The sequence below is a fragment of the Fusarium proliferatum genome (assembly GCF_900067095.1).
Source record: "Fusarium proliferatum ET1 genome assembly, contig: FPRO_scaffold007, whole genome shotgun sequence".
In the NCBI taxonomy this organism is placed as follows: Eukaryota; Fungi; Ascomycota; class Sordariomycetes; order Hypocreales; family Nectriaceae; genus Fusarium; species Fusarium proliferatum.
In genome coordinates, this window is record NW_022194796.1 from 2,143,037 (window position 1) to 2,156,782 (window position 13,746).

At 50.0% G+C, this 13,746-nt stretch overlaps 2 protein-coding genes across 2 annotated transcripts; one reads left to right on the forward strand and one right to left on the reverse strand.

Moving 5' to 3' along the window:
- Positions 1 to 295: 295 nt before the first annotated feature.
- Positions 296 to 1,875, reverse strand: FPRO_07467 (putative MNN4-regulates the mannosylphosphorylation; the record flags this gene model as incomplete). Its single annotated transcript, XM_031234473.1, has 3 exons — positions 296 to 1,180; positions 1,232 to 1,498; positions 1,549 to 1,875. 3 exons carry the CDS (start codon positions 1,873 to 1,875, stop codon positions 296 to 298), a joined length of 1,479 nt encoding a protein of 492 aa, XP_031084207.1.
- A 1,302-nt stretch (positions 1,876 to 3,177) lies between these two features.
- On the forward strand, positions 3,178 to 12,839 carry FPRO_07466 (uncharacterized protein; the record flags this gene model as incomplete). Its single annotated transcript, XM_031234474.1, has 2 exons — positions 3,178 to 9,641; positions 9,689 to 12,839. The coding sequence occupies 2 exons, from the start codon at positions 3,178 to 3,180 to the stop codon at positions 12,837 to 12,839; spliced, it is 9,615 nt and encodes a 3,204-aa protein (XP_031084208.1).
- Positions 12,840 to 13,746: the final 907 nt, after the last annotated feature.

Sequence of the window (13,746 nt, forward strand, 5' to 3'; positions counted from 1 at the left end):
CGAGGGTCTGATAGAATTACACATGGGCCAAGGCTGTGTTTGGGATTTTGCGAAGCAATACCCCCGGCGGGTCAGAGATACCTAGTTTTTTTAATGCATCGGGTTGGTGATTTGCCTTCATATCACAGTCTTCATTTCACGCGTGGTGTGAATCTTTGTTAAGTAAACATAGTTCAACGTTGTATCTTGTGACATCAATTCATTAACTAGACACGTAAGAAATAAATACAGTAAATCCTGGAACTCCGTTATGATCGCTAAGCGCCTCAGCTCAACCTATCATTCCGACAGCAGGCTATTCCTTCTTGTCCTTCTTACCCTTAGATTTATCGTCCTTCTTCTCATCGGACTTGTTCTCCTTCTTGTCCTCAGACTTGTCTTGCTTATCGTCCTTCTTGTCGGAGTCTTGCTTGGAATCATCCTTTGACTCCTCGTCAGGTGATTCCTCCGGCTCCTTATCCTTATCGCCCTTGCTGTCTTCGTCAGACTCAGATTTTTTGTCCTCGTCCTTGGACTCATCCTTCGAGTCAGACTCCTTCTTCTCATCCTTGGAATCACCCTCGTCCTTGGACTCAGAGTCCTTGCCACCCTCCTTCTTCTCTGCATTGTCGCTATTGTCCTCACTCTTTTCCTCATTCTTCTTGTCGCCCTCTTCAGACGCATTGTTCTTGTCGTCACGCTTCTTGGCCTTATCACCACCCTCACCACCCTTCTTCTTGCCCTTCTTCTCCTCTTCCTTCTTCTTCTTCTCAGCTTCCTTAGCCTTCTTTTCTTCCTCCTTCTGCTTTCGTCGGCGGGCCTTTTCCTCAGCCTCCAGCTTCTCCCAGTTGGTATCGTGATCAGCAATACCAGACCTGGCGAAGTTGTCGCTCAGACCCTTGGCAGTAATGGCATCGCCTTGCTTGATCTTGGCCCGGCCGATGAGAGAGATAAAGATAGCGAAGCCGACCATGGCTGTGAGAAGGAAGCGGTATGAGCCGTACCATCGAGGTGCCCAACCCTTTGTAGCAGCGCGGGAATCGGCAAAGTACAAAGCGACGAAAGCCATGAATTGAGATGTGAGTGCGTACTCCACAGGGAGCATAAGAGTTGGCCATGCGACAATGGAAGCTGCAAGGCCCATGCCGTAGCGGAAACGGGTTCGTTCACGAAGGGGTTGCTTCTCAGCGTACTCGAGACCCTGGTACCAGCGATTAGCTCATGCGTAGCCGTTGGGAAGCTACAGACTTACCCAGTGAATAGCACCAAGGAACGAGATGATGACAGCACCGTATCCAAGCTGGAGAGGCTCAATTACGCTCAGTAGGTACTTGGCTGTTTCGTGATCGATCATGATAGCATCGTAAAAGGAGTTGCCCGTAGGAATGGGCTTGTTCAAGTCCCAAGCGAGGAAGACGGTTGAAAGCGATGTTCCTAGGTAGGGCAGGGTACCAGCCAAACCGAGGACGCTCGACTCGCGCGGAACATCTGTAAAGGTGAAGGTATCTTTGACAACGTCCTTTGAACAGTTAGAATTGTCGATGGAGTGTCGGCAAGGTCGAAGCTTACAATATCATGCTTGAGCTCGCTGGTCATGTCCTGATCAGCGCTCTTAGAGCCCTGAGCTGTAGACGCAGCATTGGCGACCGAGCTCTTAGACGAAACAACACTTGGGTTGGACTGGAGGAGCTCTTGCCCTCGCTTGCGTTCAGCTTCAATGTCAATGGGCTGCTTAGGAGGAGGAGGAGCATTCTCGTCGTCGGATTTGCTAGAGTATACGGCGCGTTGCTGACGCAAAAGAGGCGCAATTGATGCGCGGGGGAGGAATTGCGAAGCTCGAATGGAAGAAGCTCTTGAGGTAACGCCCCAAAGGGATCGGGATGAGGTACGGAACATTGTCAAAGTGATGGAGTAGAGTTCAATTAGAAGCACGCGAGTAACTGTTGCTACCAGACCAAGCTGATTTCATCTGATAACCGAAAGGGTATAAAAAGAGAAAAGAGTTAAGAAGGTCTGGAATGAAAGGGACCAGCTAAAATTGAAATACTGTGAGAGTCGGCGTTTCAATGGAGACACCACAATCGTGGAAGCTTCCTGTTATTCCAAGATCTTGGAGCTATCTACGTAATGGCTTGTTTTGTTACGGTTTCCTTAGTAATTGTACCTGGCACTGGAACTGGAAATTGGGGAAATAGAATTTCTGCTTGTCACACTCAGAGACAGTCCCGTCCGGCCCGGAAAAGGAGACCAAGCCGTTCATGGATGTGCCAATTTGTTGTGTTCTGCTTTTGTTGTCACGCCTACATCATCGCGATGGATGTGAAGCTATGTCGTGACGTCATGAGAGTTGTATTTTGGTGGAATAGCTCTAGACTTCAGGTGGGCAGCCATTGATACAATGACCAACCAGAAATAGACCTTGAAGTTGAGAACAGTTACTGGAATCGGAAATGATGAGAAGAGGGAATGCACAGGTAGCCAAACCTTCTATCGTATTGTTGATATCGATAAAATAGTCATGATGTTTAACAGATTAACTCTGCCAAGTCACTGTCTACAAGATCTTCCATGATGCCCCACCAAAAGTGCCCTGTGCTTTGATGTGCTCCAGGGCTAGATCCAGCTGTTGGCAGCTCTAAAATTTACGGTAGGTACCCGACCATGTTGGAACGTAAAAAATAAAGCCACTGCCAATTTGAAGCCAATTCGGTACTTGGTCCTCCGCCAGGATCATCACCAATAAACAAGTACCTCTGACAACATCGTCATACACGCCACACCATTCCCCAAAACCGCTGCTTCCCACTTTTGCTCCGGGCCCAGCTGCGTCACTCACTCACTCACAGCCCGACACGAAACCCACCTTTTCAATATCTCCTCCATCACCGAGTTTCGTCCATCTTTATTACTCGAGAGGCATAAGCGATAATACCCTCATCCACCGAATCCCGCCTTTCCCCTCTATTCCACCCAAAACCTCTCGGGGAAATACTTACGATACTGCATCGAGTGTGACCCCGCTCTACAAAGTCCTATACCTCACGTTCACACCCGAGGATAGCAGTCGCTTCACCGATCGAGCCTCGCATGGCACCCGCGTCAACAACTACACGCCGACAGATGAGTCCTCGATAAAACAAATAACACGAACCCTACCTCTCTCTCCCCGGCCCGGGTTACGGCCACAACACCGCCAGAATGCTCGAAGGTCTTGTCGCTGGCCTGCTTAATAGGTTCCTGGGCATGTATGTCAAGAACTTCGACCCAACCCAGTTGAAAGTTGGTATCTGGTCCGGCGATGTTAAGCTCCGCAACCTCGAGCTGCGCCGCGAGGCACTCGACCAGCTCAAGCTTCCCATAAATGTCATGGAGGGTCACCTCGGCGAGCTTACACTCGTCATTCCCTGGTCAAACCTGCGCGGTGCACCTGTTAAGGTCTTCATTCAGGATGTCTTTCTTCTGGCCAGCCCGAAGGAAGAGGCTGAGTATGATCAGGACGAAGAAGATCGCAGGAAACAGCGCCTCAAGATGGAAAAGCTTGACAGTGCCGAGTTGCTCAAGGAGAGGAACCAGGAAGGTTTAAGCCAGGAGGAGCAGAAGAAGAGCCAGAGCTTTACACAAAGTCTGGTGACAAAGATCGTCGACAACCTTCAAGTCACGGTCAAGAACATACACATTCGATACGAAGACTCCATCTCAGCACCAGGGCACCCATTTGCCCTTGGCGTCACCCTCGAGGAGTTCAGTGCCGTCAGTACTGATGGTCAGTGGAAGCCTACCTTTATCCAAGACTCTAACACAGTCACCCACAAGCTGGCTACCTTGGGTGCTTTGGCTGTGTACTGGAATACCGATTCAACTCTTCTCGGAACAGGTCGAGAAGCATCAACATCTTCGGAGGAACTGATGCCACACGATGAGATGGTAGCGAAGTTCAGAGAAATGATTGGAAAAGACGCGCAAGAGAATGCAAGCCATCAGTTCATTCTCAGACCCGTCAATGGCCAAGCAAAGATTGAGCTCGACAAGTCGGGAGATATCAAGGTACCCAAGTTCAAGGCCAACTTACTTTTCGAAGAGATTGGCCTTGTTCTCGATGACGACCAGTATCGAGACGCTTTGATGATGGTGGATTTGTTCCATTACTTCATTCGACATCAAGAATACAAACGCCTACAACCAAAGAATGTCCGACCCAAGGAAGATCCCCGTGCTTGGCTCGAGTTTGCAGGTAACGCTGTGTTATCAAAGATTCACGAACGCAACCGCAAATGGTCATGGGATTACTTCCGAGAGCGACGAGACGATCGAAAACGATATATCGAGCTGTTCAAGAAGAGAAAACAAGGCCATCAGATGTCTGCTGAAGAAACTGATGAGATCAATGCTCTCGAGTGGAAGCTTACGTACGAAGATCTGCGATTCTGGCGATCCTTGGCCCGCAACCAGCTCAAGAAAGAGAATGCAGAAGCTCTCAAGAACCAACCACAACAGCAGCAACAGCAACAACAAGGCTGGATCTCGTGGGTCTGGGGTTCAAAGCCCCAAGAAAAGATCGAACAAAACGAAGAGAACACACAGATGACTGAGGAGCAGCGACAAGAGCTTTACGAGGCCATCGACTGGGACGAGAAGAACGCTATCGCCGATGAAGTCGATGTTCCACGCGAGGCTATCAAGATGTGTATTGAGACGTCACTGAGCACAGGTAGCTTTACACTCAAGAAGAGCCCTCACGACCACGCAGCAGATCTCCTCAGTCTGCACTTTGATGTGTTCAAAGCCAAGATGCTACAGAGAAAGGATTCAGTTCTCGCTAATGTCAGCCTTGGTGGCCTTCGTGTCAACGATGGGACAACACCAGGCTCAGTCTACCCTGAGATTGTCCGAGTCAAGGATGCACCGACTGACAAGCAGCGTAAGCGGTTGTCGTTGGCCGAACTTGAGCAGCCAGAAGAAGACCCCTTCTTCCAGTTTGAGTTTGAGCAGAACCCAATTGAGCGTGGGGGTGACATTGCTGTTGTCGGAAAGATGAAGCCTCTTGAGGTTATCTGGAACCCCAACTTTGTTGTTGGTATCGCCGACTTCTTCAGACCGCCTGAGCGTCACATGGAGTCTATTACCGCCCTCATGGAGAGTGCTGGTGCGACCGTTGAGAGCATTCGTGAGCAGACTCGAGCGGGCCTCGAGTTCGCCTTGGAGGAGCACAAGACGATCAATGCTGAGTTGGATCTCCAAGCACCTCTGATCATTGTGCCGGTCAGCATCACCACCGAGAACTCTACGTGTTTAATTGTCGATGCTGGTCATATCCATGTGAATAGTGAACTTGTGGACCAAAGCACAATGAAGGAGATTCAGTCGAAACAAAAACAGGCATACAGCGACGAAGATCTCAAGCGACTCGAGTCCGTCATGTACGACAAGTTTATTGTCAAGCTGACGTCAACCCAAGTCCTCATAGGGCCTTCAGTTGAGGACACAAAAGCTCAATTAGTTGAGAAGACGGATGATGCTCATCTCCATGTTGTTGAGCGAATCAATGTAGACTTCATTGTCGAGACATCCATCTTACCAAAGGCTCCCAATTTGACCAAGTTCAAGGTCTCAGGACATCTGCCAATGCTTCACGCCACCGTCTCTGACACCAAGTATAAGAATCTCATGAAGGTCATTGATGTGGCTATTCCCAAGTTTGGCGGGCCCGCACCAAGATTGGAGGAACGCAAGGAGCCATCTCGTCCCCGTCTTAAGAGCAACTCATCCAACCGGTCACGAAGAAAGTCTCAGCGCGAGCGAAGGCAGTCCACTCCTTTCCCCTTTATGCAATCGGAAACTGCTGTCGTGCTTGATGATATGGACGAAGACGACGATGACTTTGAGGATGCGCCAGATGGAGGTGACGCTGAGCAACTCCAAGTTCAGCAACGTATCTTCGAGTTCAAGTTCAAGGTTGATACCCTCAAGGGTTCACTTTACCGAAGTGACCCTGATGGACAGAAGCCTGATGCATTACTTGTTGAATTGGTGGCCGAGAGATTCGACCTTGAGTTTTACACCAGACCCTTTGACATGGTAGCTGATGTTTCACTTGGCTCAGTCACTGTCGATGACTTTGTGGACAATCCTTCTGCTGAATTCAAGTCAATAATCTCGTCTGGTGATAGCGAAGATCTCAAAGAGGGCCGCAGCTTGGTTCACGTCAAGTTTGTCAAGGTCAACCCCTTGTCTCCCGAGTTCATGCCCGTGTACGAGGGTGTAGAGACCAATATCAACGCTGTCATATCCACAATCAACTTGGTTGTTACCCGAAAGACACTGCTCACGTTACTGGATTTTATTCTCATCACTTTTACGAATAACGAAGACGAGCCGAACAATAGCAAGGCTCTGCTGGATGATGACGACGACTCGGAAAGTGTTGACACTGCTGTCGCTGTCGTCAATGCGCCCTCAGTAAACTCCAACACAGGATCTATCCGTGTCAAAGTTGACTTGAAGAGTATCAGGCTGATCCTCAATAACGATGGAATCCGCCTCGCTACGTTGTCCTTCAACAAGGCCGACGCCGGAATATTCCTCCGAGGCAAAACCATGCGTATCTCGGCTCGACTTGGTGATCTTTCACTCGTTGACGACGTTAATCTCGGCGTCTCAGAGGATTCACACCTTCGAAAGCTTGTGACCATCCAAGGAGATGACTTGGCAGACTTCCGCTACGAGACTTTCGACTCTTCCAACCCCAAGGCGTACCCAGGATACGACAGCTCTGTCTTCCTCCGTGCTGGTTCTGTCAAGGTGAACTTTGTGGAGGAGCCATTCCGCAAGATCATTGACTTCTTGGTCAAGTTTGGCAAGATGCAGGCTCTTTACAATGCTGCGCGCCAAGCTGCTATGAACCAGGCCAATCAGTTGCAACAGAGCCCAAGTCGCTTCAAGTTCGATGTGGTTATTAACACCCCCATCGTTGTGTTCCCTCGAGTCCAACAGCCAGGCCAAACTGAGAGAGATGTCGTCACAGCTTACCTTGGTGAGATCTACGCCCAGAACAAATTCACCCCTCTGGACGACAGCGAGAACTCGGATATTGCCATGAAGCTCTCTGCTGGTATTCGCAACATCAGGCTCACCTCTGACTTCCATTACGCTGGCGGAGATTCAGAGGAGCTCGAGATGATCGACCATGTTGACCTCGGCTTCAACATCACATATGCTGAGCACAAGTCTGGTGCCAAGAGACCCGAGACCGAAATAGAAGGAACCATGTCTGACTTCAACCTACGACTCACACAGTACCAAGTCAAGTTCCTTCTAGAGATCTCCAAATCTGTGCCTGCAGCATTTGCCGGCGAAGGTAACGACAACGAAGAAGAGGCTGCTAAGGCAGTTGACGAGGGTACTCTACAGCGCGCTCGCACGATCAACAGTGAGGACAAGTCTGGCGAAGACCAGAGTCTGATTGATCTTGGACCTGAACTTGGCTCCATTGACAAAGAATGGACTAAACTTGACCTTGTTTTCCGAGTCAATACTATTGGTCTCGAACTAATCAATGCACCAGAGAATGAGCCTGTCCACGACATTGCGAGGTCCACCCTATCCCGATTCTCGCTTGATGACACAAAGATCAAGACGAGGATGCTCTCCGATGGTTCACTTGAGGCAGAGCTACTCATCCGATCTTTCACGATTTATGATAGTCGACCACGCGAGACAAACAAATTCCGCCGTATCATGTCATCGATGAACAAAGACGTTCAACAGCTGATGGCCAGCGTCACGATGTCCGGCGGCAAGGAAAAGAGCTTGATTGCCATGGCTACCATCGATAGTCCACGAGTGATCTTTGCGCTCGACTATCTCTTCGCTGTTCAGAAGTTTGCCATGGAGGCATTAACAGTCGATGAGGGCAGCCCGATGGATGATGAGAGTATCGCTGAGACGACGCCTGACGAATCCGACACCGAGTCCATGCAAGTCTCTTATGCCGGCAACGCCTCGCGTCCTGGATCGCAAATCTCGCGACAACAGAGAGAAGAAGTCACTCAAAAACAAGAGAAGAAGGAGTCCGGGATGAGCATTGCTTTCCGCGTCAATCTCGTTGACGCACAAGTCATTCTGATCGCCAACCCCTTGACATCAAGCTCCGAGGCGATTGTCCTGTCCATTCGACAGATGCTTCTCTCACAACAGCATGCCTTGACTTTCCAAATTTCTGAAATCGGCATGTTCTTGTGTAGAATGGACAAGTTCGAGACGTCTCGGCTTCGTATCATTGATGACTTCTCAGTCCAATTAAGCATGGATAGCTCCAAGCCTCAAACTACCGACATCCACGTGGACATTGAGCCACTTGTCTTGCGACTATCACTCCGCGATATCCTCCTTGTTCATCAGATTATTACCAAAGCGAGCGAGTTGTCCGGCAATGAGCCTAAACAAATTAAGGAGACTCCTGCTGAGCAGAAGGCAAGAGAACTGCGCCACGCTGGGATGAAGCAACGATCTGCCAGTGGGCGAGGCCAATCTACCATCGCTGGACGAAGCAAGGTGACTGCAACTTCTCACGCCGTTACCCATGCCGATAACAAGGGAAAGACTCCAGAGCAGGTTGTCCAAAAGAGCTACGAGACGCTGTCCGCAACTGTGGATGGCATCCGTGTTGTTCTTATTGGCGATGTACACGAACTTCCAATCCTTGACTTGGGCATCAAGAACTTCACTGCTTCAGCTGAGAATTGGTCGTCGAACCTCAAGGCTGAGACTGCCATTGACCTGTACGCCAATGTCTACAACTTCGCCAAGTCCAGCTGGGAACCTCTTCTTGAGCCTTGGCAAGTTGGCTTCGGCGTAGCCAAGGACCCTATCTCAGGACTGTTGTCGGTTGATGTCGCTTCCAAGAAGGTCTTCGATGTGACCGTTACCACTGCTTCAATTGCTCTGGGTTTTAAGACATTCCAGTTCCTGACGTCAGCTGAGGATGTGTTGGACAAGCCACGTGGTGTTGAAGCACCGTACCGCATCAGAAACTACACTGGCTTCGATGTTGTTGTACACTCTAAAAGTCCTACCAGCGATGAGCCTATCAATCTCCGCTTGGAGGATGGCAAGGAAGCCCCCTGGAGTTTTGAGCATTGGGAGAAGATGCGTGAGAACCTTCTTACTGAATCGAATCAGAATTACGTCTCTATCCAGTTGGAGGGCAGCGGTTTCGATCCTGTTAAGAACGTCAGAATCAACCGAGAAGGAGAACACCTGTATGCTCTACGACCCAAGGCTGATGTTCTCCATCGTCTCTGTGTTGAGGTCGAGTTGGGCACAGATAACATCAAGTATGTGACCTTCAGATCTCCACTTCTTGTGGAAAATGCTACACAGATCCCAGTCGAGCTTGGTATCTTTGATGTACAGGAGGGACATCTGCTCAAGATTGAGAAGATCGCACCTGGCGACGCTCGACCTGCTCCTGTGGGTGCCGTGTTTGAGAAGCAGGTGATTGTCCGACCTGATGGTGGTTTCGGGTACCAGTGGAGTACCGACCATCTTTTCTGGAGAGACATGCTCAAGAGGCCTACAAAGCAGGTCGTGTGTAAGGGAGAGAATGGCGATCCGTTCTACTTCCAGGTCCATGCCCGTTTTGACAAGGGCAACCCATTGACCAAGTGAGTGTTCTGGCCCCCAACAGATGCAATGATACTGACGAATGCAGACAATACCCGTACATGAAAGTCAAGCTTTCTGCACCAGTCACCCTCGAGAATCTGCTGCCGTACGACTTTAAGTATCGTATTTATGATAAGAACACCAAGAAAGACTGGACCAACTTCTTGCGAAAGGGAGGTGTCAGTCCTGTTCACGTTGTTGAGCTTTCACACCTTCTGCTCCTCAGCGTCGACATGCAAGATACGGTCTTCAAGGCAAGCGACTTCGCTATCATCAACTCAGGCACGAATGAAGAGTTCCGAAAGGAGTATAAGCTTGTGGTCAAGGATGACAAGGGATTGCCACTGAATCTTTCACTGCATCATTTCAAGATTCCCAACAGTGGAGGTGCCTCCAAGATCACAGTGTTCAGCCCGTACGTTGTGTTGAACAAGACCGGCGTCGATGTTCAAGTCCGCGCCAAGAGCTTCTTACAACAAGCCAAGCCAGCGGCGGGTCAATTCCCTCTCATGGATACATCTGATCGAGAGCGGCCCAAGGCTCTACCCTTTATGTTTTCTTATGGTAATGATGATCACCGTAACCGAGCCCTTCTCAAGATTGCCGACTCGGAATGGAGCAAGCCTCAAAGTTTCGATGCTATCGGCAGTACTACTGAGGTTGTGTTGAACTCAGCCACCAAAGACAAGGAGATCCACGTGGGCGTTACTGTTGAGCCGGGTGAAGGCAAGTACAAGCTCACCAAGGTTGTTACGATTGCTCCTCGCTTCGTTCTACACAACAAGATGGACAGTGAGATTCTTGTTCGAGAATCTAGCTCCTCTGGCTATCTCACTCTCAGCGATGGCGCCCTGCAACCGCTCCACTTCATGCAAAAGTCCAAAGTCAAGCAGTTGTGTCTCTGTTACCCTGGCGTCAACAACCAATGGACATCTCCTTTCAATATTGCAGACATTGGCACAACTTATGTCAAGATCGCCAAGGCTGGACAGCGACAGAACCTTGTCAAGGTCGAGGTTCTGATGGAGAACTCTACAGTCTTCTTGAACCTCAGCATGGAGAAGAAGAACTGGCCATACTCGATGCGCAATGAGAGTGATGTTGAGTTCATGTTCTGGCAAGCCAATCCCAACGTTGACGAAGATGGCGATGAGGACCGCAGTGGATGGCGGCTAATAAGATATCGTCTCCCGCCTCGCAGCATCATGCCATACGCTTGGGATTTCCCTGCTGCCAAGTTCCGAGAAATCATCATCTCTGCAAATGGCAAGGAGCGCCACGTCAAGCTGGCTGAGATCGGCAACCAGATCCCAATGAAGTTCCACACTTCTTCTGGGGCCCCTAAGATTGTCGACATCAACGTTGCTGCCGATGGACCGAAGCAAACCCTGATTCTCAGCAACTTCCGTGCCAGCAAGAGTATGTACAAGCCCAAGGCATTGGCTAGGACCAATACCGGGCCCGAGGCTTTTGAGGTCAAGGATCAGGATACAGGCGCTACATTCCGCGCGCAGCTCAAGCTGGCCGGTATTGGTGTTTCCCTAGTGAACGCTCAAATGAAGGAGCTTGCTTACTTGACATTCCGCGATGTTCAATTGCGGTACAGCGATTCGCCTCTGATCCAGACAATCTCGATGGCTATCAAGTGGATCCAGATCGACAATCAACTGTACGGCGGCATTTTCCCTATGGTTCTTTACCCCAGTGTTGTGCCAAAGAAGGCGCAGGAGGTGGAAGCTCATCCATCGCTGCACGCCATGGTCAGCCGCGTCAAGGATGATTCGTATGGTGTGCTGTATGTCAAGTACGCGACCATTCTGCTACAGGAAATGACCATTGATCTCGATGAGGACTTTGTGTTTGCCCTTATTGACTTCTCAAACGTGCGCGGTGCCAGCTGGACAGACGCTGACGATTCTGGCAAGCTGTGCGACGAGGACCTTGACATCCCTGAGCCATCAGGCCAACCAGCCGGTCAAGACATCTACTTTGAGGTTCTCAATATTCAGCCCATGCAGCTTAACTTGAGTTTTATGCGTACAGAACGTGTCAATGCTGAGGACAAGACTTCATCGCGCAACCCCATCATGTTCTTCCTCAACGTCATGACCATGGCTGTCGGAAACGTCAACGATGCACCACTTCGGTTCAATGCGCTCATTCTGGACAACGTGAGAGTGACTACAGCAGTACTTATTCAGAACTTCTCCAGCCACTACAGTCAAGAGGTCATGTATCAGATCCACAAGATTCTGGGATCTGCCGATTTCCTCGGAAACCCTGTGGGTCTGTTCAACAGTATCTCGTCGGGTGTGACAGACGTGTTCTACGAACCGTACCAGGGCTTGATCTTGTCGGATAAGCCAGAAGAGTTTGGCCTGGGCATCGCCAAGGGAGCGGCTTCGTTCGCCAAGAAGACGGTGTTTGGCTTCAGTGACAGTTTCTCCAAGTTTACAGGCAGTCTCAGTAAGGGGCTTGCCGCAGCGTCACTGGACAAACAATTCCAGGATCGCCGTCGTATGACAAGGGCCCGCAACAGGCCGAAGCACGCCTTGTACGGTGTAACTGCTGGCGCGAACAGCTTCATCACAAGTGTTGCGTCAGGCGTTGGTGGCCTTGCACGCAAGCCTCTGGAGGGCGCCGAACAGGAGGGTGCTCTGGGTTTCTTCAAGGGTGTCGGCAAGGGGATGATCGGATTGGCTACCAAGCCGGCGGTTGGTGTACTTGACATGGCAAGCAATGTCAGTGAGGGTATTCGCAATACTACAACAGTATTTGACGGTCAAGAATTGGATCGCACAAGATATCCACGATACATTCCACAAGATGGCATCGTGCGCCCTTACAATCCGCGGGAAGCTCTCGGCCAATACTGGCTGAAGCAAGTTGACAACGGGCGATACTTTGACGAGCAGTACATTGGACATCTTGAGCTACCCAAGGAAGATATGGTCGTCATGATTACATATGCTCGGATCTTGCTGATCCGATCGCGACGTCTGACCAGCGAGTGGGACGTTCCTCTGAAGGATGTTCAGACTATCGCAAAGGAGCGCACTGGTGTGAGCTTGGCTTTGAGAGGAGGAGCTAACGGGCCGTTTATTCCTATTGGTGAGGGCAGTGAGAGGGGATTCTTGTACAAGATGATTGGGGTTGCGGTTGAAGAGTTTAATAGGAGGTTTAGAAGTGGAGAGTAAAAGGAGGATATTGTATGAGGGTTGTTGTAATAGGCAGTAGTACGATGGAGTTTGGAGTATTGATAGATTGTATTTATCAAGAACACGAGGTACATGAATGAAGCATGGCGATATCTACAATTGTGATTGACAGAAATGGTGACTACGCCAATTCCATCACCGTATGGAATTGGCACTCGTCGAGATAGAGACCATAGAAGGCTGTCTCAGTCATTCGCAGTTCATCGTCTACACGGAAGACAAAACGAATAGTGACCCAAGGCGCGAATGTGCCCGGGTAGTTCACGGCCTGGCCCGATGCTGTATATCAAGCTTGTTTACACGAATTGTAGCGACCGAGGTAACCGTAAATGAGGCCGGACCGTCGCTCTCTCTCGGCTGCGCTTAGTAATGGCTCATCGGTCAGACAGATTGTTTTGGGCCGATGAACCGAACGCAAACGCGCGAGATGGTATCGTGAGAGGTCAAGATGATGCTATCGTATACGGTAGTTTTAGTATGTTGTAATGCGTCGATGTGGTCAAGGTTGGCGCGACACTCGGGGGTAGGAGTGGGATAGCCTGTTATCAGTGAAGCCAAAGTCAAAAAGAGGTCATCGTGATCTCACATGCGAGTACAACTCGGCAAAGTTGGGGGATGTAAGAGGAGGAGAGAGGAGGGGAGATAGGGAGATGCCATATAAGGCAAGGACAAAAGAGACATGTGATGTGCAAGTATGGAGTAGAGAAGAGAAGAGGAGAGATTAGCAGATTAACGAAGATGAATCAGATCCAGATTGACAATGCATGCACTGTCAAAATTGAGGGGAAGCGTGTCAGTGTCAGTGTCAAGCAGACCCAAGACAACGGTCTTGATAGAGGCTGACGGGCGGGCCAGACCGAGATATCGACGGAGATGGCCGACAATC